This window comes from Magallana gigas, chromosome 3 (genome assembly GCF_963853765.1).
Source record: "Magallana gigas chromosome 3, xbMagGiga1.1, whole genome shotgun sequence".
Classification (NCBI taxonomy): Eukaryota; Metazoa; Mollusca; class Bivalvia; order Ostreida; family Ostreidae; genus Magallana; species Magallana gigas.
In genome coordinates this window covers 29,678,965-29,706,409 of record NC_088855.1, presented here as the reverse complement: position 1 = coordinate 29,706,409, position 27,445 = coordinate 29,678,965, and the positions used below count along the sequence as shown (strand labels likewise).

The 27,445-nt window shown below is 34.3% G+C and overlaps 2 protein-coding genes across 4 annotated transcripts; both read left to right on the top strand.

The window, feature by feature from the left end:
• Positions 1–604: 604 nt before the first annotated feature.
• On the top strand, positions 605–3,979 carry LOC105346506 (low-density lipoprotein receptor-related protein 12). The gene is made up of 7 exons (XM_011455124.4): positions 605–764; positions 1,512–1,769; positions 2,192–2,341; positions 2,500–2,634; positions 2,780–3,043; positions 3,192–3,332; positions 3,623–3,979. Exons 1-7 carry the CDS (start codon positions 704–706, stop codon positions 3,871–3,873), a joined length of 1,260 nt encoding a protein of 419 aa, XP_011453426.3. The 5' UTR covers positions 605–703; the 3' UTR covers positions 3,874–3,979.
• A 3,873-nt stretch (positions 3,980–7,852) lies between these two features.
• Positions 7,853–19,040, top strand: LOC105346507 (uncharacterized protein DDB_G0284459). 3 transcript variants are annotated; one of them, XM_011455126.4, is made up of 13 exons: positions 7,853–8,068; positions 8,267–8,373; positions 9,057–9,141; positions 10,084–10,172; positions 10,407–10,460; positions 10,745–10,896; positions 11,233–11,331; positions 11,804–11,914; positions 12,410–12,489; positions 12,781–13,855; positions 14,192–14,278; positions 14,425–14,453; positions 15,041–19,040. In XM_011455126.4, the coding sequence occupies exons 1-13, from the start codon at positions 7,961–7,963 to the stop codon at positions 15,143–15,145; spliced, it is 2,181 nt and encodes a 726-aa protein (XP_011453428.3). In that variant the 5' UTR covers positions 7,853–7,960; the 3' UTR covers positions 15,146–19,040. The 3 variants fall into 3 exon arrangements, with proteins under 3 accessions (XP_011453428.3, XP_011453427.3, XP_065935251.1); XM_011455125.4 differs by having other exon boundaries at positions 11,230–11,331; XM_066079179.1 differs by lacking the exons at positions 7,853–8,068; positions 10,084–10,172 and having other exon boundaries at positions 8,311–8,373; positions 11,230–11,331.
• The last annotated feature ends 8,405 nt before the right edge of the window (positions 19,041–27,445 follow it).

Sequence of the window (27,445 nt, the reverse complement as noted above, 5' to 3'; positions counted from 1 at the left end):
GTAGCATCGTTTTTGAAAGTGGGGGGGGGGCCAGACTCAACCAAAAAATCTTGACAAGCAAAAAAAAAAAAAAAAAAAAGGGAAAATGTAAAGTCTTCCAAAATCTTCAAAATCCTAATCCGGGGGGGGTATATAACTTCAATCTCACTCCTCATTTCCTTATTTTCATTTCTATTTTTTTCATACTCCCAAAAAGTGGGGGGGGGGGGCCAACTCCACGATAATTCAATTTTGTATATGTAAATTTTAAAAAATTTGTTGCTGCGAGAAAAAGTGGGGGGGGCCAGGCCCCCCCCTGGTCACCCCTGATGCTACGTGCCTGATATTTAGATTACTTCACTAATTACAGTTATCTTATTTATTGTATTTGATATTATCAATCTCCTCCCGGTTTTTTTTTTCACATAAACCAGGGGTGGGGGTGGGGTGGGTGGAAGGGGCCACGTGTATGAAACAGGCTATACCTGTAAAGTTACTATAGTATATCATTATTAATAATCGTTTAAACTGTAATTGAGGTTAACTGAAGGGTAGTATAATATATCGTCATTTACATTCTCTCTGTGTAAATAATGATACACCTCCACTTCGTTATCGCAGGACACTTTATGATGTGGCGGCATGTCACATGATATGCGACCTTTTTGCACATGACCACGGATGCGAGTAGTCGGACTATAAGTGAAAATAAAATATCATAGACATGGAATCGCTGTGGGTTTTCTGTTTTGTTCTTATATCACAAGCATTGGCTTACAAAACGTGTGAGTATATCTATGGTTTGCTTTCACTGATTGTTTTAATTTCATGACTCTACATTATTTTATAGGTACATCATAATCAAGTTACTTGGTTATAATTGTTTCAATATTAAGGTTAAACATGTAAAAAAAAAAATCTCTTGTACGAGAAAAATTTAGCGCCTGGTGCCTGTGCAATATGTAAACATCCAATTATACCAATGACATTGATAATGAGTGTATCAAGATACATGTATTTGTTTACTGAGTGTTGTGTTATTTAATGAGACTGATACATGTAGTTCGTCACTCTGACCAGACCTTTATTGAAATTAGAACCATTTTAACAAGAGCTTGGACTTTCAGTATATAGGATGTTAATATCTATTTCTTGCGTCAAAACAAGTTAAAATGACGCTGGTTTCAAGCGAAATATACACCGGCTGCGTAGTCTTCGCTCAAAAGCCAGGCAAGTCTTGTTGATTTTAGAGAGCCATGACTGAGTGGCCTACAATGAAATAGACAGGTTCACGTCACATTGCTGTTCGACACAACTACCCAAAGTCCAAGCTCTTGTTAAAATGGTTCTAAAATAAGTTAAAACATCCAGAGTATGGTGTTATTGTGAGGCCTGGTAATATCAATGAACTCAATTACAGGTGAAATACTTCTTTCAACTTCATTTTGGTTTCCATTAAAACAATATTTCCATAAAACAATACATGTATGTATATCATTTATTTCTTATCTGCATAAATTATATCTGTTCAGATTACATGGATGAGAATTGTGGGAAAACTCTGAATTTGGACACTTATTTCCGACTCCAAGCTTCTCGGAAGTCATCGCTTTCCTCGGGTCTGAACTGCAGTGTGGACATTTATGCCACTTCCAAGAAGCTCGGGGGTAGCGCGCGAGTTCATTCCCGGTTCCTTAGCATCAACATGCCATTCTCTACTCCGGTTTCTGGCTGCGATAGAGTGAAACTAGAACTCCATGATGGAATACGGAACAAAACCTTATTAACACGTATGTTTAGAGAAAGAGGAAAATTATTCACCTTTAGACTATGGCTTTAGCTTTTTTTCTAATTCGGAATGTCACCCTAAATCAATAAGCCACACTTAGAACAAACTTGGATATGGTACCTTTTTGAACGAGGGAATTGAACACTGCTGGTCTATAATGTATGCTCTCTGTAGTTAGTGCTTAGAATTTGAACAGCAATGGATTATATACAGGATGCGTTGATTTCCGATGCCCTTCTCTTGACTTCTTAATTAATATCAGGAAATTGTATGATAAAGGTTTTTATGTTGAAATATGCTTAGTAGTATTAAAATACTTTTTAAATATAACATTGCGATACTGATGATCTTTCAGAACATAATGTTGTATTTTCAGCATTCCTTTAATATATTTCATTGTTATTTCCTTTTTCTTTGTCTCAGCAAAGAACGGACTTTGTGGGGATTCCTTGTACAACTCGTACAGCTATGTCACGGTCAACGATAATTTTATGACCTTCACCTTAACAACTAATCCCTCACCCCAGATTGGTACATTTGATGCCATCATTACAAATTTCCATCAGCTTGAAGGTAATTAATGTCTTCCTTTGTGACCCATGACCTTGTTACAAATATGTTCTTTAAAGCAATGTATTACATGTAATTGTTTTGATAATGTACTGTATATGCATTGATAATACATTTGTACAATGATCACCTTTTGGTAATAATTTACAACATCTTATAAGATCCCAACGATGCATGTCTAAATGGATGGTGGAGATGTGGAAATGATCGATGTGTGGATCCCTCCACAAAGTGCAACACCTTTGACAACTGTGGAGATAACACCGATGAAACATACGAGAAGTGCAAACCAACAAGTGAGTTGTTTTAATACATATTTTTTAGACAGCTGCCGTTGACATTGCAAACAGATAATAAAATTCCTTGTTTTTCTTATTCTTCTTCTTTTACTTCTTCTGAAATACTAGTATACAGAATTGAATCTGTGAATTAAATTTTCAGTGTATTTTTACGAAAATTGTGGACAAGAAATCCATGTGTACGACGCCGTCCACTTGAAACTGAAGAGAAGTGGCAGCTCATTGATCCCCAACACAGTCTGTGATAACATCGTAGTATCTCATAGCAAATCGTCAGGAGTTGGGGCGCCTGCGCAGGTTTATGCCCATTTCCGTTCCATAAATCTTCAGCAGCCACTATCTGGAAATTGCACTGCCGCTAGACTTGATGTTTTTGATGGACTGAGAAACAAAAAGAGAATTTCTGGTATAAATTAAGTTTTCCTTCTTGTAGTTGATATAATGCAATGTATAGTTGTCGATGGCCATTTCGTGATTGGAAATACGTGCAATTATAAATAACTGCATTTTGAGATGCTCTCATATAATAGATAAATATAATTTTGCTTGAACAGGAAGTGAAGGTTTGTGTGGAACTTCATTAAAAACCGTAGATTACACGACAGATCAGGATAATTTTATGCCAATAGAATTCACCACAGATGGATCAAATCAAGTCGGAAGCTTTGAAATCACATTGACCAATTTTCATACTGGTGAGTTTATTAAAGGAACTCTCAAGGAACTGAATTCTAGATAATTAAGCTGTATTCTGACTTCACTAAAACGGTTTTCGGAAATGATTTAATATCATCATATCTAAGCACAGTTAAAATATGGTTAAAGATAAGCGCATTCTAATTCGTAATTAATAAGCGAAATCAACTGTATCGAAAAAATAGAGTATATTTTTAAAATTATGGGAATGAAACATATTTCGTTGTAAGCGTTTACGATGTAACTATGCTTTACTGTAATTACTATACACGTTGTGTTTTCGTTACAGGTGAATGTTTGGCCGGGGAATTCCGATGTTCAAACGATCGTTGTGTGGACTCCACAGTACAGTGCGATGGCTACCAGAACTGTGGAGATAACAGTGACAATGTGTCCGATCTATGCTCCGTGATAGCCGGCCTCGCGGCGGGCGCCATTGTGGCTATTGTTCTCTCTGCCATCTTCTTTGTTATCTTTTTGCCAATTTGTATAATCGTTGTTATGGGACGAAGGCGCAGAAATAGATATTCCGGAATCTAAGATTTTTTATTGTATGTGGAACATTTGTTTAAAAGTCGAACCAACTTAATTAATTGTGATCAAAACATATTTTGTTGTTGATATTTATTTTTTTTATAAAGACTTGTTTATAACAAAATATAGCTTTAAGTCTTTTGAATCAATGTGTTGACTACAAAATATAGAATTACATACGTAAAAAATAATCTTTGACTCGACTAGCATGGTCACTACTATTAATATTTATATGCACTACAGTAATTTCCAATAAGCGAAACACAACTGTATTTTTTAAAATAATTATAACAATGTGTTGCTTCTAAGTATCGCTACACGATAAATAAATGTACCTATAGATAATATATCTATAAATTCATATGCCTTTAAGATTCACAAGTACAATTTGTCTAATTGCGATGAATTGCCTTTAAGTTATCTTGGCATTACAATCTCCATACACTCTTTTCTGCCTGAACAATAATATCTTCGTTACAAGCCCAATCTGCGGCTTCTTCTATGAACCAGTGACGCGCATCTTTCATAATCTGTTTCCGATTAAAAATTTCACTCTCTGCCCAGTAGTTTCGAACCACATGAAGTTTGCTTTGCAGATTGTAACGCGTATCCGCGATTCGAAAAAGGGGCGCTCCGTACCACCTGTCATCTGCTACAATATCGGCTGTCAGCAGATGGTGTTTCACGCGGCCAAACCTCTGCCGTACCAGTTGAGAGAAGTAGTTCTTTTCATTCTCGGTTTCAGGAACATGAACATTGGGTTGAACAAGCCTTTTCATAATTTCGTCCATCATGACAATGTATTGGTTCCATAGTGCTATGACTTCCGGAGTGGCTTTTAAGAACGCAAAACCGGCGTCTAGATCTGAAGACCGTTTTGAAAACCCCGCTATCACCAAATTAACTTCTTTTCTATTATTAATTATTGATTGAAAAAGAACAATAGGGTCTTGAAGCCACACTGACTCAACTCTGAATAAAAGCACTTTCATTTCTTCTTCCAGGACTGTGAGTACCGCCCTCGCCCAAAACTTGTTGAACTGCAAGCGCCTCTCTCGGTCTTCATATTTTGACATTTCTTTCTCAACTGCAAACACGTGAATCAATGGCCATCTTTTCGTTAGTTTTTGTTTCATTTTTTCGGACGCGGTAAGCATGATCACATTTTGGTACAACCCGTAATCGGCGACATTGCACAACCAGTTGTTTGCAAAATCCAAACTGTCGTCTGCTAAAAACGTCATCAGCACGGGCACTTCCCGGATGTCCATTCGCGTTGCTGCTGTAAAAATGTCAAAGAAAATGTCCGTTTTGGGTGTTGTCGGAGCAGTCGTCGTAGCTGTGACTTTTTTGATAATCAATGGCGAAAGAATCTTGTAATCGGCCGCAAAAGGATGTTGTACAAGAATAAAAACTACAATGGACGAACACATTAGCCATAGTACAACGTGCATATATCTTCTCGTCCTTCTCGTCATATTGGTTTGGTAGAGAAATACGTGATGTGGAACCATGGTTAAAATTTGATTCCGAGACTTTCAAAACTTTTTTTTTCAACTATTTATGTTTTAGTTCAATGTATAACAGACATTTAATTTTATTGACGACTGCGGCGAGATATTGAAGGGTTGGACCCGGGACCGTGCGTAGATACATAAATAAAATCAATGGAAATGAACTAATTTGTATTGTTAAATCGGCATGAATTATCGAAAATCTATAGAATTGCGTTTTGAGTTTACCTTAAATTAACATGGTAAAATTAGTAGCCTTACGCTGTTGTTGTACCTTTGTACCTGCATTGGAAACACTTCCACGACCCTTCATTTGTATTTTAAGCTTAAAATAGTACTAGATGCATGTACAATAATAGTATGTGTTCAACTATAGCTAAAACAAATACAATTATACAGTATGTGTATAAGCGGCTAAAATAAATGCACATTTAAACTAAACAAGTAAAACAAAAATTGCATATTTCGCAACTAGATCGATCCCATGTGGCTACAATTAAAATCGATTGGGATTCAAGGAAATTACGAAAGTATGAAAAAATTAGAATGTTTGTTAAGTCAATTACTTGAAGATGTGTATTTTTATAAAATCATATTTACGTTAGCATCCTCATACATGTATAATGATTTTGTAACAAAGGTCGATTTGAAACATGGCTATATTCTTTAGGAAGCGTTGAAAATCCATTACTTCGTTTTTTAATACTATTTTATATTAATGAAGGGGGCCATGTAGTTTATCATTATATTACATGTAGATCGTTCAACATATTAGTTCGATCACTTTAGATAATGATCTTGTCTTAAATGTTAAAAAAAATTAATAAAATTAAAACTAAACAAACAAGACACCCCCCCCCAACCCCCAAAACAACAGCCAAACAAACAAAACAAAGAAAGGTAATAAATGCACAGACACACTTCATACCAATTCTTCTATTTTCTATAACTGATATCATGATGTTCATTTGTTACATTAAAGGTTTAAATTTATCATTTTAATCTTAACTGTTATGGTAAGGTTTAAATTGATAAATTTTAAACTTTTAATGAAACATATATTTATACACATACTAAACTGACCCATGTTTAATACAGTGACAAGAAACGCAATCAGATATGCAGCCTTATGTGTTTGTATATCATAAGTCATTGGCTCGAGATAAACATTGAATTATTTTTTTTTAATGTTTTGGTTTGTAGTTAATTTTGTACGTTTGTTGTTTTGATTTTTATTGTGCTTTTTGTTTGTTTGTTTGTTTGTTTGTTTTTTGTTTTTGTTTTTTTGATTTTTTGAAAATATGAAATGGTTGTTATAATGTGTAAAATGTTTACATTTTTGTTTTGTTTTGTTTTTTACTCATAAATAATCTAAATGATTTAAAACTTAATCAATATTGACTGGAAAAACACACAGTCTTTCGATCATAAATTACAAAGTTGTTAAAACTGTTCTCAATAAAAGAAATTAATTTATGTTCATTTGGAAAAAAATTTAGAAAATACTAAAATTTTGTTAAATATCATTGCCTTAAATTCGGATTACGAAAATCTGAGGAAAAACAAAACTTTGTTCCACAGACCATAAAGATAGATTTACGTCAGAAACGATATCCGTTTTCCCATTTTCAATAAATATAAATTATGACGCAACTTTCCTGTTACATTTATCAAAAGTTATATCTTCCCTTCACTCTGACACTCGCCTACTGGCATCAACTTATTTATGATATAGTGGGGAAGGGGGAGGGGCGATGGTATAATACTTAAAGATCCGCAATTAACCCAGATTAAATAATTGTTTTTCCAAATAATTTACCGCAAATTTTAAAGCATGAATCTAAACCAGGTATATTTTTTTCTATACTAGCATGCATGCACTTCATTTAGATTAAAGCCAATGTCGCGTAGTGAATTTCTCAAGGGGAATGGGTGGGAAGACAAGGGATAATTTTAATTGTTTGTCGGGAGTTGGATGATCACATGCCTACTAGCGTTAACTTTAAATCCGGACCTAGGATATATGTAAGTATTTAGTCCGTCAAAACATATTTCAGCCAACGAATATCGTTATAATATAGCTCTAGTTTTGTTGTGACATTCCATAAATCAATATGAGTTGGCTGTTACTTAATTCAATATGTTAATCGTGTGTAAATAGTTAATGATCCCTTACGTAATGAGATTTTTTTCTCAGTTGCTCAGAAAATGACGACTAACAGTACATATATGTCATGATCAGTGGTTTTGCAATATGATATTTTGAGGATATATGTTTGATATATGCTCAGAAAATGACGACTAACAGTACATATATGTCATGATCAGTGGTTTTGCAATATGATATTTTGAGGATATAGGTGAAACTTTTATGTCCACATAATACCTGCCGTAACCGACAATTTTCAGACACGAACTATCTAATTCCTTCAAGGGGGAAATGTTTTCGGTACGCCTTGGATATTTTGCAGTAGTATGAAGTTGACCAAGGTGCACCGAATGAATATAAAAGTTATTCGAATTTCCTCGAATCAAAACCGCGGCAAATGCAAAAAATGCTTTTATTTCAATGATTTATTATGCCATTTAAAAGGTTTTCTCGATCCCGAAGACAACCGAAGTGGATAGATAAACAGATATTAGAAGACTCCCAAAAGCGACCTGCATATCCAGCGAAAATAGTGAAGGTTAGCATCTATTAGCACAGGGCACTGAATTTCTACCAATGTGCCGTTAAATGTATGGGAAGAGAGATTTATATTTGTAAATATCCTATCTATATATAAATACACAATAAACAAGAAGTTCTTAGCGTTTATTAATTGTATATAACAGGGTGTTTTAAATGTTTTTAGTTTTATTTCATTGTTTTATTTCATTGTCAGCACATATCCGGGCCTTTGGCAGATGGGAGTTTGGTTCGAGAGATCAGCGATTTCGAAGTTTACATCAAAGCTGTATTTACGCCAGAATCTCTGAAAGAAATCAGAAGGTGGCCAGGGTTTTCTTTGTTTCTGTTTTCATCCTTTATTATCTTTGTGAATGCACTTATGTGTCAGGGATTCCTTAAAGAATTGTAGGCATTTGTGTATAACACACATTTACCTATTCTCTTTTGAGAAGTGGATGTAGGCTATGCCTGTCCACTTCTCAAAAGAGAATAACATTTACCATGCCCACTGATAAAGTGTGTTCAAGTAAACATCACTGGAAGAATAGATACTCTATCCCAAGATATCCTTGATTCACAATACATTAATAGTGCCTCTTTTGGATGATAACAGTTGAAATGGACACCCTGAGAAAACCATTGTCAACTGACATGAAATAAAATTTATGAAGTCTACAGAGATTTTGCATTGAAGAAGACATGAAATACCTGGTTAATAACATTGAAGAATTGTGTGAGGTGTCCCAAGTACTTCCGAATGGAGATAAAATGTAAACATATCCCATTTTAAGTCTCCATGAGGACTTTATTTTCATTCTTAATGTTATTATCCCTGGGTAAAAACAGATGATGTGTCAATGAAGAAATCTTGGAGTTTTTCCTTTGTATCTATTTCAGTTGTACTTCTTTGACTGGTATGTGTATTTTTGTCAAAAAGTTTTGAAACCTGTAGCCTGGGACAAACTTTTAATTTATAGGATGTACAGAAATTTTGTTTCTTTCAGTGAATATGATTCTGAGTTGGATTGGAGCAAAGCTTTGATTATTGTGAATCAGTACTCAGTGGAATTTAAATTCCATGATCAATTAGTAAGTACATTTATTCATGTTATTATTTACCATTCTTTTCCCCATTGTGCTCTTTGCACACTGATTTTTCTAAATATATATTCATTGGGGCTAGAACAAGTACATGTACTTTACTACCACGTTCAGGTTAAAATGTGTGACACATAACTCGGGCAATTAGACACATAGGATGGATATGAATACATTTTCTATTGTACATTAAAACAAGGTTATAACAAACACACGCTTAATATAACGAATTGACGCTTACAGCGAAGTGATTTTCATCTCCGGTGACTTTATTTCTTGTTGTAAACTTGACGGATATAATGAAATATGCTTATAACGATGCAAAATCACCAGTCCCTGGCACTTCATTATAAGCATGCATGTTTTACTGTACATGTATTTATAGAATTCAAACATCGATCTCTTGGTCCAACTGTTTATGCAATACCTTGAGTCTTGACCATATCTTTGTATTGAGGAGAATTATTGAAGGTTCATGTTACACAAAAACTGCTTATGACTTGAGAGTGTGACATGACCATAGCCTGTGGTAGGTTATTTGTGCAATAGCAGACAAATTTTTAAAGTAATGTGTGGTCCATACCCTTGTAAATGTCTTTCTTTACACAGAAATTGCTTATGATTTATAGGTTTGTTGATCCAAGGTTATTTGGACAAGGTCATGGTCAATGAGAAATGTTCAATTTTTGTTGGGGCTATATTTTATAATGGATAGCGTAATAAAACAAATACATTACTTTTACACTTTATTCAAAAATGTTTGACCAAAAATTTTCATGACCTTGATCTGAGTTTATTTGAATACAATGTAATTCACCTCAGGGGTATCATTTTACTTGTATTACCATTATACTTTATTGAAATTTTTTTTTTATTGAAAATGTTATGTTTTCATATAAGTTGAAATTATTTATATTTGTTTTACGTTCAAAGGAATTTTGTGAATACTACATCAGAGTAGAAAAGTTCCAAATATGGGATCTGCAAGTAGGCTTTGATCTTAAAGAAAATGTCAGATTTTGGTATGTAGATGTGCATGTAAATACTTGTAAGGTTAATACATGTAATTAATATCTGATGACTTTTTGTTAAAAAATTGAAGCTCTGCACACTCAATTAAGTTTGTGTTAAAATTTATAAGTTTGTTGATTAAAAAATGTATTTCTCACCATAAACTAATGACTAAACTAATGTGAAAGTCTTCATAATATTATCAGAAACACAAAATACACATGTACATGTATATATTATTACAGTATGGACAATACTGCTGTCCAAGAGAAGGCAAAGGTCAAATGGAAGGAAATGAGGTAAATATGCAGATTACACTGTAATATCAGATGTGGATTCAAGTTCAGATATCTTAATAATACAAATGTACATATAAATGAAGAATTGAGAATATTTTAGTATGATTTATGTACAACAACTATTTTGAAATCCTGTATCACATTTTTCTTAAAGAGAAATATGTTGCAAAGTTAAGGATTTTGGCTTATGGAATATAATGGATATTTGTAGAAATAAGGTACATGTATGTTCACGTCTTCCTGACCTTTTACTATGACATGAATTCTTCACATCTCTCTTGAAGGTCCACTGGACTTACGGAGAGTTTCTCTCTGACGCAGTGTCTGGAAGCAATGCTACAGAACGACTCCAGTCTGTCCCTCGACCTAACTCATGGTGGCCATGATACCCAGACCGAGACACAAGAGGATTCTCCAAAAACGTCTACCAATAATTGTATGATATTAGTACTGGGTGGATATAATTGCATTTGTTTAAGATATTATTTGGTACATGTAACAGTATTATATATATAGTCATACATGTGCAATTCTTGGTAACTGTTTCATTTGTTTGTATTGATTAGAAGTTTCCATATTTTCCTGGTAAAAAAAGAAGCACCAGTTCATGTTCTTTGCCTAAGTTAAGATGCCAGGAATTTCAACATTATTATTTTATATCATCACTACCTTTGTGAACTCCACATGCACCATGTGTTTCTATTTGGAACTGTATATGAATAACATTAGTTGCTCTTTGCTCAATATTATCCTTCTCTATCTAATATAGCAGCCTCTACAAAAGACTCAGGGAGTTTACTTAAAGCAGTGATGACTGTGGAGGAATTCAAGATAAGTGTTCCCCAGCAAAGAGAGTTGGAGAATATTAAAGGTAATTTGTTACATAATGATATAAATGCATCTGAAAAGTTTTATAATATTTTGGGAAAAGGGGACATGGGGGTGGGTGGGTAGGGGGTTTGTGACCCCAGCAATTATTTTTGCAGATGTATATAGGAAGTTTATGCAGGTATAATCAATAGGATGTTTTCCATGTACTGTAAGGTATTGGTAATGACATACTGTTTTATTTGAAATCTCTCAATCTGCAATAAACTGTTGTCCTATAACAACAAATCACAAGATTTACATGTAATGCTTGAATTAGTCTCCAGTATAAGCTTGTACCCTTTTCAGCTGGGTGGACTGAGACAATGCAGATAAAGTGTTTTATTCAGGGACACGTTCGAGGGGTTACTGGCATAACATTATGACCACTGAGCCAAATGTCATCAAACAGTAGTGATGGAGAAATAATTTTCATGTGCACTTTTGATTTTTTATGTTTGAACTTCCAAATTCAGAGTGGGAGGATAACTACATCCCCACACAGTCTGAGACGGACTCGCCCCCCGTGGATATCCCCTGTGGTCAGCCCTCAGTCAGTCTGGACAGTCCCGAAGATATTCAACCAGGTCAGGACTTGTACTGCATTACTGTTTAACATACTGCAGAAGCACATATTTTCGTTGGGATAAAATGAAATTAAATCCTCAACGAATATTTCTACTTCTACAGAAATTCATTATCACTGAAAAAAATGAGTTTTTCCAAGGCACCATTCTATAAAGTTAAATGCTGCAGCTTTGATTCATTTTATTGCGAAATTTAAAAAGGAGTATCTCAATTTCTCATATGATTGACTTTTAAAAATAGTAATTTAGTGAATACCAGTTATTTCTCTTTCAAGGTTGCAAAAAATTAAAACACCAGCCTGCACCATTATATTTTGAAATTCTTGGCCTTTAAAGGTGTAGCAGATTTTTGTTTGATAGGAATAACTCACCACCTAAAGCTTTTTAGCTTTAATACTGGAGCCAACTTAAATGACCTAATATTTGGTTATTTTGTTGTTGATTACTGAATATATTTTGTTATTATATTAATTGTAATGTGATGAAACTTTGCAGGTCAGCCCAATCAAGATAGAGAAACATTACCCAGAAAGTCACCAAGGAAAAAACTTAGAGATGAAAAAATGGCAGAGAAGGTAAAGAAGGCATTTTTTGTACATCTTTAAAGGGGCATGGTCATAAAAACATGGCAGAGCCTTGTTTACATAACAAATAATTGTGAGCTCTGTATCTTGCCTATAACGCTATGTACATTTATACTAATTAAAGTAGTGTAAACAATAAAAATACTAAAAATAAAAATTTCCCCAAAAATCATGACCGTGTTCCTTAAAATGTTTGACTAAAGTTTACCTTCAATTAATTTAAAAGCTTTAACACAAGTTATTACCTACACATGTATCTGGTACAAACTATTTCGTAACTAGAAATACATCAGAGAAAGAGAAGCTGCACAGTCCCTTGAGAGCCCTGTTAAAGAAAATGAGCAGACTAGTCCAAAGAAAACAGATACAAACAATTCTAAAATCAAAGACTATACAAGTGAGCAGGAGAACCAAACATTCCAAACTGAGGACCATCAAGAGGAATGTACAACTTCAAATTACGTTTTTACTGGAGGAACTCAAGGCTTTGTCCCACAGCTAGAGGGAGATGACCTACCATGTACTGCCCCCTTTTCTCCCCAGTTAAGTCCAGACAACACTACCGACAGACAGATTAGTCCTGTCCATAGTTCTGGAGACAGCATCTTACCTGTTCAGGACACATCTCCAATTCTGATTTCTAGCTCGGGAGAGGCCACTGGTAGTTCAGGAGGTTCCCGGGAAAACTGCGGAAAAGGAAGTGAAGAGAATCAAAAGAGTTCCTCTGACGAACCCCAGTTTCATTTGTCTCCCCCTGTGTTGAGCGCCAGTCCCCGAAACTCTGGAGAAAAAAGCCGAGAAAGTCCGAGACTTCAAAATTTGAGTCGGTCGGCTACAAAATCCTTCCAGGACTACTTTGAGATGATGGTGGAAAGTGAAAGATTGCGCAAGTTGGCTGACGGTTCCACTGATAAAAGAGAGCTGAGAAGCAAGAAAAGGTTGTTAGAGGATTCAAATGAGGAGAGTACATTAGAAAAGAGGAAAAGAACACAGGACAGAAAAAGCAAGGCAACTGATGGTGAGAGTGGGGAGAAATCAAGTGATAGGGGTGAAAGGGGTTTTGTATCCAATGTGATGGATAAGATGTTGAATTTTGTTGGGAGAAGTAAAAGGTCGAGTAAGGAAAAAGAGGATTCAATAAATATTCAAAACTTTTCAAGTTCTTTTGAAGACCCATGTGAGGAGTCTCAGTCTTTAATTCAGCCTAGTAAAAAATCAAACTCTAAAGGCTCCCCCCAAAAAATCAAAGGGGATCAAGGAGGGAAGGAAACTGCAGCAAAATCCAAAGCGGGCAGTGTAAATGATGTTGATTTACCTATTAGTATTAGCAGTACAGAAGAAGGGAAAATTCAATCAGGTACAGTGTTTGAAAACTGTTAATTCCTTATTTTACGCAAGTACTTATTTCCGCGATTCTGGTGTTTTGTATCGATTCGCGAAAATTTAAAATCGCAATCAGCAATTTTTTGCTATAATTTCCTGTAGTTCAAAAATATCTGAAAAATAAAAGGGAGATTTTAAAATCCGCAATGGTTGCTTCTCGCGATTTTACATGGAAATTAAGTCCTCCCGTTAAATTAGGAATCTACAGTAACCTTTTTTTTGTTTCATAATCCCCTTGTCCCTATTAAAGATGTAGGGTGAAAAAACAATTAAAATATGTACTGATTATTTCTCTTGAACAATTTTGTAGAGGACCCTGTAGATATACCAGTGCATGTCCTTAATAATTCAGAGAGGCCAACCACTAGTCAGTCAGCCATGATGGAACAGGATCAAGGTAATTAAGTTATGAGAAGAATTTTACTTGCTCTAAAAAGTGTAATATACATGTATATATATGCAAATCTAGTTATTAGTACCTTTAACGATATGCCTTGATGCTTATACAATCGTAAATGGTTTTACTTTTGTTTGTTTTTCCAGAAATATCCTCATCACAGCTTCCACCTTTGGTATGTATTGCCTAAATTTCTTTGTTTACTTTTACGAATAACTGATTGATAATTGAGGAGGATATTTACGACTATTATCAAAACTTACAACATTTGTATCATGGGGTTAATACTTTATTACCGGGTTACAGCACATCCCCTGTAGCAAAACTGTAGATCTTTGCAGAAAACACAAAGAACAATGTCACTGTGTGTATATATAAAGAAGAAATAAGTTTGTATTTTTCACTTAACCTTAATTTATGAGGACCAGTGTTTGTGGCTTTTGTGGGTAAGCATTGCCAAGAAATTTACATTCCTATGAACGTATATGCAAGCATATGTTTAATATTTATTGACGAAATATAACTAGCTATCAATGAAATTACCTCCCCACGAACCAGGAATATTTTGACTTCCCACGAACATTGACCCCAACAAAGAAAAATGATTCCAAAGTATATAATCCAGAAATAGTAGTACATGTAAAAGCCTTTGATCGATAGAAACCTACCAATTGTAAACTTACATTTTTTTCCCTGTAAAGATTTCTTTAAAGTTTTCTGTTGAAAAGAAAAATAATCACTGTTTGTACTGTTTTTTGACAGCCAAAACAAGAGGAACCAGACGACGAAATAGGACGAAAATTATATCACCTCAAATTGCCACCTGACTTAAAGGCAAAAGTTCTGAATTACTGGAAACACAAATGACTTTCATTGCTAATGTTTTGATTCATCGGGTTGTGTTCATTTTTTCAGAAGGTCACTCTGCTGACTTTGTGGCAATCACTGGTTGCCCATCATCATTTGTCTTAGTCATCCATTGAAAGAAATATAAATTTTGAATATATCTTTTTTTCAATCTTGTCTAATTTTAAAATAAGAGGGCAATAGCTGTAATAATTGATGCAATTTGTTTTTTACACTTTTGTCCAAGTCATCCATTGAAAGAAATATAACATTTGAATATATCATTTTAGCTCACCTGAGCCAAAGGCTCAAGTGAGCTTTGAATATATCTTTTTTTCAATCTTGTCTAATTTTAAAATAAGAGGGCAATAGCTGTAATAATTGATGCAATTTGTTTTTTACACTTTTGTCCACGAAAATTATATCACCTCAAATTGCCACCTGACTTAAAGGCAAAAGTTCTGAATTACTGGAAACACAAATGACTTTCATTGCTAATGTTTTGATTCATCGGGTTGTGTTCATTTTTTCAGAAGGTCACTCTGCTGACTTTGTGGCAATCACTGGTTGCCCATCATCATTTGTCTTAGTCATCCATTGAAAGAAATATAAATTTTGAATATATCTTTTTTTCAATCTTGTCTAATTTTAAAATAAGAGGGCAATAGCTGTAATAATTGATGCAATTTGTTTTTTACACTTTTGTCCAAGTCATCCATTGAAAGAAATATAACATTTGAATATATCATTTTAGCTCACCTGAGCCAAAGGCTCAAGTGAGCTTTTCTGATCACAATTTGTCCGCTGTCTGTCGTTGTCGTTGTCATCGTCGTCTTCGGCGTCGTTGTTGTAAACTTTTCACATTTTCATCTCCTTCTCAAGAACCGCTGGGCAGATTTCAACCAAATTTGGCACAAAGCACCACTAGGTGAAGGGGATTCAAGTTTGTTCAAATGAAGGGCCATGCCCTCTTTAAAGGGGAGATAATTGAGAATTATTGAAAATTTGTTGGTATTTTTCAAAAATCTTCTTCTCAAAAACTATTAAGCCTGGAAAGCTTAAACTTGTGTGGAGACATCCTCAGGTAGTGTAGATTCAAGTTTGTTCAATCAAGGTCCCCGGGGGTAGGGAGGGGCCACAAGAGGGGGATCAAGTTTTACATAGGAATATATAGAGAAAATGTTTAAAAATCTTCTTCTCAAAAACTATTAAGCCAGAAAAGCTCAAATTAAATTAGAAGGATCCTCAGGTAGTGTAGATTCAAGTTTGTCCAAATCATGGTCCACGGGGGTATGGTGGGGCTACAATTGGGGGATCAAGTTTTACATAGGAATATATAGAGAAAATCTTTAAAAATCTTCTTCTCAAAAAAAATTAGGCCAGAAAAGCTCAAATTACAATAGAAGGATCCTCAGGTAGTGTAGATTCAAGTTTGTCCAAATCATGGTCCCCTGGGGTAGGGTGGGGCCACAATAGGGGGATCAAGTTTTACATAGGAATATATAGAGAAAATCTTTAAAAATCTTCTTCTCACAAACTATTAAGCCAGAAAAGCTCAAATTAAAATAGAAGCATCCTCAGGTAGTGTAGATTCAAGTTTGTCCAAATCATGGTCCCCGGGGGTAGGGTGGGGCCACAATAGGGGGATCATATTTTACATAGGAATATATAGAGAACATCTTTAAAAATCTTCTTTTCAAAAACTATTAGGCCAGGAAAGCTCAAATTTGAGTGGAAGCATCTTCAGATAGCGTAGATTCAAGTTTGTTCAAATCATGGTCCCTGGGGGTAGGGTGGGGCCACAATAGGGGGATAAGTTTTACATAGGAATATTTAGAGAAAATGTTTAAAAATCTTCTTCTCACAAACTATTAAGCCAGAAAAGCTCAAATTAAAATAGAAGCATCCTCAGATAGTGTAGATTCAAGTTTGTTTAAATCATGGTCCCCGGGGGAAGGGTGGGGCCACAATTGGGGGATAAATTTTTATACAGGAATATATAGAGAAAATCTTTAAAACTCTTCTTCTCAAAAACTATTAGGCCAAGAAAGCTCGAATTGGTATGTAACCATCCTCAGATAATGTAGATTCAAGTTTGTTCAAATCATAGTCCCTGGAGGTAGGGCGGGGCCACAATGGGGGATTAATTTTTATATATAGAGAAAATCTTTAAAAATCTTCTTCTCAAAACTATTAGGCCAGGAAAGCCCAAATTTGGTTGGAAGCATCCCCAGATTGTATAGATTCAAGTTTGTTTAAATAATAGTCCAGGGGTAGGGTGAGGCCACAATGGGGGATGAATTTTTACATAGATATATAGAGAAAATCTTTAAAAATCTTCTTTTTAAAGACTGTTTGGCCAGAAAAGCTTTAACTTGTGTAGAGGCATCCTCGGGTAGTGTAAATTCAAGTTTGCAAAATCTCAGTCCCTAGTGGTAGTGTGGAGCCGTGATGGCGGTTTGAATTTTTATATAGGAATTTATAGAGAAAATATTCTGGGAAAGTTTTCGGTCCAAAACTCAGTACTTTTTTAGCTCACCGAGACGAAGTCGGGGGGAGCTTATGCTATACCCTCGGCGTCGGCGTCGGCGTCGGCGTCGGCGTCCGGACCTGGTTAAAGTTTTTGTTGCAGGTCCTGTATCTAACTTATTACTTGTCCTATCTTCACCAAACTTGCATGAATGATGCATCTGGACCTACTAATGGACTTGAGAGACTTGGATGCTGAATCTGGGCCATGAATTTCAGATGCTGGAGGAGGTTAAGGTGTTTGGAGCAGGTTAAAGTTTTTGTTGCAGGTGCCCTTTGATAGCCATTTCTAAGTTACTACTGGTCCAAACTTCACCAAACTTGCATAGATGGTGTGTCTTATGATACTGATGCACCTGACAGGCTTGAATGCTGAATCTGAGCCATAGGTTTCGGATGCTGGATGAGGTTAAGGTTTTTAGAGCTGGTTAAAGTTTTTGGAGCAGGTGCCCTCTGATGATTATATCTTACTTACTACTGGTCCTTACTTCACCAAACTTGCATGGATGGTGTGTCTTATGATACTTTTGCACCTGACAGGCTTGAATGCTGAATCTGAGCCGAAGGTTTCGGATGCTAGATGAAGTTAGGTTTTTCGAGCAGGTTAAAGTTTTTGTTGCAGGTGCCCTTTGATAGCCATTTCTAAGTTACTACTGGTCCCAACTTCACCAAACTTGCATAGATGGTGCGTCTTATGATACTGATGCACCTGACAGGCTTGAATGCTGAATCTGAGCCATAGGTTTCGGATGCTGGATGAGGTTAAGGTTTTAAGAGCTGGTTAAAGTTTTTAGAGCAGGTGCCCTCTGATGATCATATCTTAGTTATTACTGGTCCTAACTTTACCAAACTTACATGGATGGTGTGTCTTATGATACTGATGCACCTGACAGGCTTGAATGCTGAATCTGAGCCATAGGTTTCGGATGCTGGATGAGGTTTAGTTTTTTTGGAACAGGTCACATGTTTAATATATGTAGGTAATAGCACTATTTCAAACTTGCATATATGATCTAACTATAATATAAATGAATGGCAGAGGTAGCTTCAGATGCAGATCCTGATCTCCATTATCAAGGATGCTAAAAAATATATCTTAGTTATTTCTGGTCCTAACTTCACCAAACTTGCAAGGATGGTGCGTCTTACGATACTGATGCACCTGACAGGCATGAATGCTGAATCTGAGCCATAGGTTTCGGATGCTGGATGAGGTTAAGGTTTTAAGAGCTGGTTAAAGTTTTTAGAGCAGGTGCCCTCTGATGATTATATCTTAGTTATTACTGGTCCTTACATCACCAAACTTGCAGGGATGATGCATCTCATGATACTGATGCATCTGACAGGCTTGAATGCTGAATCTGAGCCATAGGTTTCGGATGCTGGATGAGGTTTAGTTTTTTGGAACAGGTTACATGTTTTATAGATAATAGCTTGCATAATTGATTTAACTATAATATAAATGAATTGCAGAGGTAGCTTCAGATGCAGAGCCTGATCTCCATTATCAAGGATGCTAAAAATTCTCCTACCTCACTCAAACCTGCTTGATAGATGTGTTTGTTGTTAAATGATTTAACATGATTCCTATGATATAGTATTCTATGATATGATACACTATTGTTTTATATGATACAATGTAATATCATACATTATATTGTAAAAAGTTATATGATATGATATGATATTGTATCAATTTTTTTGTACATTATTATATGATATTGTATTATGATATTGTTATGTATAGTATTGTATATTATTATACAATATTGTAGAATATGATATTGTATAATATATTATTTTATCGAATGATATTGTTTCATATTATATTGCAATATATGATATTGTATCATATGATACGATATTGTATATTATAATTATAGCATATCGTATGATAAAATATTGTATAATATGATATTGGTTTATATAATATATTGTTATATAATACATGAAATTGTATTATATGATATTATAAGATATCATATAATATGATATTGTATAATATGATATTGTATCATATGATATGATATTGTATAAAATGATATTGTATTATATAATATCGTACTGTATCAGATGATATTGTATCATATGATATGAAACACTGTTTTATCAAATTATATTGTATCATATGATACAATTTTGTGTATCAAATATGATACAATATCATACAATACAAAATTATACTATATTATACAATATAATATCATATGTTACAATATTGTGATGTATTATGTGATATGATATAGTATCAAATAATGCTATATTGTATTTATATTAGATATTATGATATTGTATTATGTGATTAAATACAATAATGTATAACACGATACAATGTCATATTATATGTTACAAAATCATATTGCATCAATATTTATTACAGTATTATATTGTATTAAATGATATATATTGTAAGTATCATTGGATGCAATATCATATTTTATATTATTGTATTGATAAACATTGTATCTTATAATAATGTATGAAATGAACATAGGATTATCATACAATTTTTTACATATGATATACGATATTGTGTCAAAACAGTATCCATGAATATCCAAGATCATTAACTATGATTTTCATATCATATGATAAAGGTGGTTTTAAAGGTGATGCCTCATAAAGTTGATGCCTCGTCTCGGTGAGCTTTGTAATCTGTGATTACCTATGTTTACAGTTTATGTAGATTTAAGTTTGATGAAACCATGATTCCCTAGAGAAAAGTGGGGCCACGAAATGGGAAGGGGGAGGGGGGTACATAGGAATAGAGAAAAATCTTCTTACAGGTACAACAACAAAGGGGCTTGGTATTTTACCAAAAAAAAGAGGTGGATAAAGATTGGCAGATTTTCAATTTTTTTTTAGCAAGATCTACTGTACTTAGTTGTCAAGATATTTTGATACTGTAATGCTAATTTGATCAGAATTAAGGCAATTGTTGCTCGGGTGAGCGATGTGGCCCCTGGGCCTCTTGTTTTTCAATCTTGTCTAATTAGCTCACCGAGACGAAGTCAGGGGGAGCTTATGCTATACCCTCGGCGTCGGTGTCGGCGTCGGCGTCCGGACTTGGTTAAAGTTTTTGTTGCAGGTCCTGTATCTAAGCTATTACTTGTCCTATCTTCACCAAACTTGCATGGATGATGCATCTGGACCTACTTATAGACTTGAAAGACTTGGATGCTGAATCTGAGTCCTAAATTTCAGATGCTGGAGGAGGTTAAGGTTGTTGGACCAGGTTAAAGTTTTTGTTGCAGGTGCCGTTTGTTAGCAATATCTAAGTTACTGCTGGTCCGTACTTCACCAAACTTGCATGGATGGTGTGTCTTATGATACTGATGCACCAGGCAGGCTCGAGTGCTGATTCTGAGCTTTAGGTTTCGGATGCTTAAGGTTTTTGGAGCAGGTTAAAGTTTTTGCTGCAGGTGCCCTTTGATAGCAATATCTAAGTTACTGCTGGTCTGTACTTCACCAAACTTGCATTGATGGTGTGTCTTATGATACTGATGCACCAGGCAGGGTTGGGTGCTTAATCTGAGCCATAGGTTACAGATGCTGAAGGAGGTTAAGGTTTTTAGAGCTGGTTAAAGTTTTTGTTGCAGGTGCCCTCTGATGATTATATCTTAGTTACTACTTGTCCTAACTTCACCAGACTTCCATGGATGGTGCGTCTTATGATACTGATGCACCAGACAGGCTTGAATGCTGAATCTGAGCCATAGATTTCGGATGCTGGAGGAGGTTAAGGTTTTCTGAGCTGGTTAAAGTTTTTGAAACAGGTGCCCTCTGATGATTATATCTTAGTTATTACTTGTCCTAACTTCACCAGACTTCCATGGATGGTGCGTCTTATGATACTGATGCACCTGACAGGCTTGAATGTTGAGTCTGAGCCATAGGTTTCAGATGCTGGATATGGTTAAGTTTTTTGGAACAGGTCACATGTTTAATAGATAATAGTACTATTTAAAACTTGCATAGTTGATTAAACTGTAATATGAATGAATCACAGAGGAAGCTTCAGATGCAGAGCCTGATCTCCATTATCAAGGATGCTAAAAAATATATCTTAGTTATTACTGGTCCTAACTTTACTAAACTTGCATGGATGGTGCATCTTATGATACTGATGCACCTGACAGGCATGAATGCTGAATTTGACCCATAGGTTTCGGATGCTGGAGGGAGGTTAAGGTTTTAAGAGCTGGTGTTTTTGGAGCAGGTGCTCTCTTATGATTATATCTTAGTTATTACTGGCCCTAACTTCACAAAACTTGCATGGATGATGCATCTTATGTTACTGATGCACCTGGCAGGCTTGAATGCTGAATCTGAGGCGTAGGTTTCGGATGCTGGATGAGATTTGTTTTTTTGGAACAGGTCACATATTTTATAGATAATAGCTTGCTTTGCTTCAATGATATAATATGATTCCTATGATATAGTATTGTATGATATGATACACTATTGTTTTAAATGATATAATATTATATCATATATCATATTGTAAAAAGCTATGATACGATATGATATTGTATCAAATTTTTTGTACACTATGATATGATATTGTATCATGATATTGTTATGTATAGAATTGTTTATTATGATACAATATTGTATAATATGATATTGTATAATATTATATAAATAGTGCCTGTTTGGGAGGGTAACAGTTGAAATTGACACCCCGAGAAAACCATTGTCAACCGACGCGAAGCGGAGGTTGACAATGGTTTTCGAGGGGTGTCAATTTCAACTGTTATCCTCCCAAACAGGCACTATTTATTTTGTTATACTGAATGTCTTTTTTAAAAAATTTAAGAAAATTTTACTTCTTTTATATAGGAATAACGTGAATTCTACAGCGAACCGTATGCGCATAATTTTCGCGCATGTAACATTTTTTAATGTTACCCGTTGCCAAGTGCGTTGCTAACGCTGAGGGTAATAGTAAATATTATTAACTGCGTCTTAACCAATCAGATTTCAGTATTTAACATGAAAGTATAACAATATATAAATAGTGCCTGTTTGGGAGGGTAACAGTTGAAATTGACACCCCGAGAAAACCATTGTCAACCGACGCGAAGCGGAGGTTGACAATGGTTTTCGAGGGGTGTCAATTTCAACTGCTATCCTCCCAAACAGGCACTATTTATTTTGTTATACTGAATGTCTTAATTTTAAAGAAAACTTAACAGCTTTTACATAGGAATAACGTGAATTCTACGGCGAACCGTACGCGCATAATTTTCGCGCATGTAACAATTTTTAATGTTACCCGTTGCTAAGTGCGTTGCTAACGCTGAGGGTAATAGAAAAAATTATGAACTGCGTCTAAACCAATCAGATTTCAGTATTTAACATGAAAGTATAACAAACTATTTTATCACATGCTATTTTTTATGATATTGCAACATACAATATTGTACCAAATGATATGATATTATATAATATATATTGTTTCATATGATACGATATTGTATAATATAATATTGGTTTATAAAATATATTATTATATCATATGAAAATGTATTATATGAGATTGTATCATTTAATACAATATAGTATAATATGATATTGTATGATATAATATAGTACTATATCACATGATATTGTATCAATTGATATAATACAATGTTGTATCTAATTTTATTGTATCATATGATACAATATCCTATCATGTATCAAATATACAATATCATACAATACAATATCATACTTTAATATTATACAATATAATATCATATGTTACAATATTGTGATGTATTATGTGATATGATATTGTATCATATATTATTATATTGTATCATATGATATAAATATCATAATATATTATGATATGGTATTATGTGATCAAATACAATAATGTATAACGAGATACAATGTCATATCATATGTTACAATATCATATTTCATCATTATTTATTACAGTATTTGATTGTAATATATGATATATATTGTAGGTATCATAGGATGCAATATCATATTTTATATTATTGTATTGATAAACATTGTATCATATAATACCCTATAAAATGAACATATGATTATTATACAATTATTTAACATACGATATTGTTATACGATATTGTGTCAAAACAGTATCCATGTATATCCAAGATCATTTTTAACTATGATTTTCAAATAATATGATAAAGGTGGTCTCATAAAGGTGATTCCTCAGAAAGGTGATGCCTCGTCTCGGTGAGCTTTGTAATCTGTGATTACCTATGTTTTTAAAATAAGAGGGCAGTAGCTGTAATAATTGATGCAATTTGTTTTTTACACTTGAACATTTAAATTTAGTATCAAGTATCTGTGTATGAATATCGAAAGGGGTAATAAATTTTACATAGCTGGTATTGGACCAAGCTGTAAATTCATGACCACCCCTTTCCCCTTTGTTCAGGAATTTGGGTGTAAGGATTGGGTACATATTGCAATCGTATTGTGTAAGCATTTATTTCTTTAGTTGAATATTTCTTTCTGCATTTCGTTTTATCTCAATTAAATTGTATATTGGACTATTTATTACATGTTGTGTGAAGTGAATGAATTATTGATAAATCCACCCTCTCCCACCAAAGCAAGTACATGCAACTTGTTGAATTGCAAAAAAAAAATTATCAGAAGATCTTGAAAACTCTGATAATCTTCACATATTTAGTTTTTATCATAGGTAAAAAAAATCAAATTAAGGAGTCATATTTCACTCCATTTCTGCAGAGCATAATCAATATTCCATTAAATCTCATTAATGCAGGGTTGCTTTCAACTGACAGCTAATTAAGGCTCATAGGCCTCTTTATATACATGTAATTATGTTAATTGTTGAAAATGATGAGTCTAATTTTCTGTAATACTATATAAATTTGTTGAAACATGTTGTTGTACATGTATGTGTTTTACAAGTGGTTAAAGTTGCATGTTAATGAATTTCATTGTTATATTTTAAATTATTATTATTGAGTTTTCACTTTTTAGCTCACTTCATATAATATGATATTAAGGTGGTCTTGTGAAGGTGGTGCCTGTCTCCATGAGCTCTGTAGTCTTTGATTACCTGTTTAATGTAGGTCCTATTATTTTTTATGAACATATACATGTATGCCCATATACCGGTACATGTATGAAAAGCAGTTTGTATAAATCATTTTATATTTGTAGTATGTTGTGGAACCCCTGGTTTGATTGTTTTTGACCAACACAATCTAGAAACTTCTTTATAATTTTTTAATGGAACTGGGATCCACATAGTGTATGATGATGTAATGGACAAACTTCAACTCACCCCCTCTTATTAAAAATGTATATAAAGAATAAGTTTTAAAAATTCTTTATGATAAGAAATAAATAGAATAGGTCCAAAACTGAAATGTATAACAATACTTACTTGAAATAAAATTTTTCTAAAAATAAGAACACGTTTTAGAGATATAAAGATAAATGAAACAGTAAAAATGGACTGTCATAATATTTTCTCTCTAAAGAACCAATGCACCAAATATGCTAATATTTACATCAAAGGTTCTATGAAAAGTAAAAATACCATAATTTCAAACCTATATCGAGGCCAAAGGAGGGGTTCAAAATTCAATCAGTATAGAAATATATACATGTAATAGGAAAAACATTTCAAAATATAGGTCTAGCTTCTTTCCCACAAGAGAAATCGGACGAGAGATGACGAACTTTTCATTCTCCCGCAGTGTTTCTTTATTTATACCATTTAAACCTCGTCTCGTAAAAGTCTTCTTCTTTTTTTTTTCACACTGTGCAAATCATTATTGTTCTTTAACGTTATCGAGAATTTAAGTGGTCCACGACTATTAATAAACCTTTTAGTATGTATTATTTTTTTCCCTTTTTTCAAATCACATGTATTGTTATATAAAAATCATAGAGAGGAGAGCGGATACGATGTCCATGTGTTCAAATATTACCGAGTCAACAACGCAGCAGCAACTTCGTTTGTCGCGATTTTTTTTGTGTGCAAATCATTATTGTTCTTAAAATTTTTCGAGAATTTAAGTGGTCGACGACTATTAATAAACCTTTTAGTATGTATTTTTCCCTTTTTTTTCAAATCACATGTATTATTTATATAAATATCATATAGAGGAGAGCGGATACGATGCCCAAATGTTCAAATATTACCGAGTCATCGTTTGTCGCGGTAGGGTCGCCTAGAACGCAATGCGACTGGAACGCTTTGAGCATGCACATAGTACGCGTCGTGGCTCTGCGTTCTGAAAAACAAGCAGTAGAAACGAAGTTGGGTCGCCCTGGCAGCGCCTATAAAAGTCTCCAATAGCACCACTAGAGCTCTCTAAAACTTATGGTGCGCATGTCTGTGTTTGAACGCACATTGGTCTATGTCTGGTTAAAAAAATGAGAAAAATGTTAATTGCTACTCATAATTTTATTGTTCATGAAAAAAGAAGAAAAATAACTTGTAAACACATTGAATCAAATGTGTGTGCGCTAAAAATTTAACACATTGCATGTTGTGCTGATTAAAATAAGCAAAATTTGGAGGTTTCGCTCCCCGTCGCCATCTTTAAACTACCTGACTAGAGACAGACCAGAGTCTCTCCGTTGGTTGGACCACGGTTCCATTTTAGTTGGACTAAAGTGAGTTCGGTCTCATTTTAGTCGAACTATGGCGACCGTACTTTGTGATCGAACTTGCTCAATGTTTTATTATACTTTCATGTTAAATACTGAAATCTGATTGATTTACACGCAGTTGATAATCCGTTCTATTACCCTCAGCGTTAGCAACACACTTAGCAACGGGTAACACTATATAAATAGTGCCTGTTTGGGAGGGTAACAGTTAAAATTGACACCCCGAGAAAACCATTGTCAACCGACGCGAAGCCGAGGTTGACAATGGTTTTCGAGGGGTGTCAATTTCAACTGTTACCCTCCCAAACAGGCACTATTTATTTTGTTATACTGAGTGTCTTAATTTTAAAGAAAACATCACTGCTTTTAGATAGGAATAACGTGAATTCTAAGGCGAACCGTACGCGCATGTAACAATTTGTAATGTTACCCGTTGCTAAGTGCGTTGTTAACGCTGAGGGTAATAGAACAGATTATGAACTGCGTCTAAACCAATCAGATTACAGTATTTAACATGAAAGTAAAACAAAACGAATTGTTACATGCGCGTAAATTATGCGCGTACAGTTTGCCGTAGAATTTGCTTCATTTCTTATAGTATATAAAAGTAGTAAATTTCTCTAAAATTAGGACATTCAGTATAATAAAATAAATAGTGCCTGTTTGAGAGGATAACAGTTGAAATTGCTTCGCGTCGGTTGACAATGGTTTCTTCGGGGTGTCAATTTCAACTGTTATCCTCCCAAAGAGGCACTATTTATACAATGGGTCAGAGTTACCCGAAGTGCCAGAAATTATCAATCACACAGTTTAAAATTAAAAATTTATTTACAGTAATTATTATATATAATATAATTAGAAAAAAAACAACTTACAGCAAGAATCGAAACATACCTCCCCCTTAAAAAGTTTGAATGTCAATAAAAAATTAAATAAAATACATGTACATCAATGCTCTAACTCAGTTAAACATATTATCTTTGCCTTTGATATATTTTAGAATATTTGTATTGCATTCTTGTACAACAAACTCCAACTAGTCATTGACAAGTTATGCAAAAATGCCAGGGGGTTGTGATCCGTATACATGTACATGAATTGGATGAAAAGTATCACTCAAATAAACATCAAAATGTAGCAGGCACGTAGCATCGGGGGGGG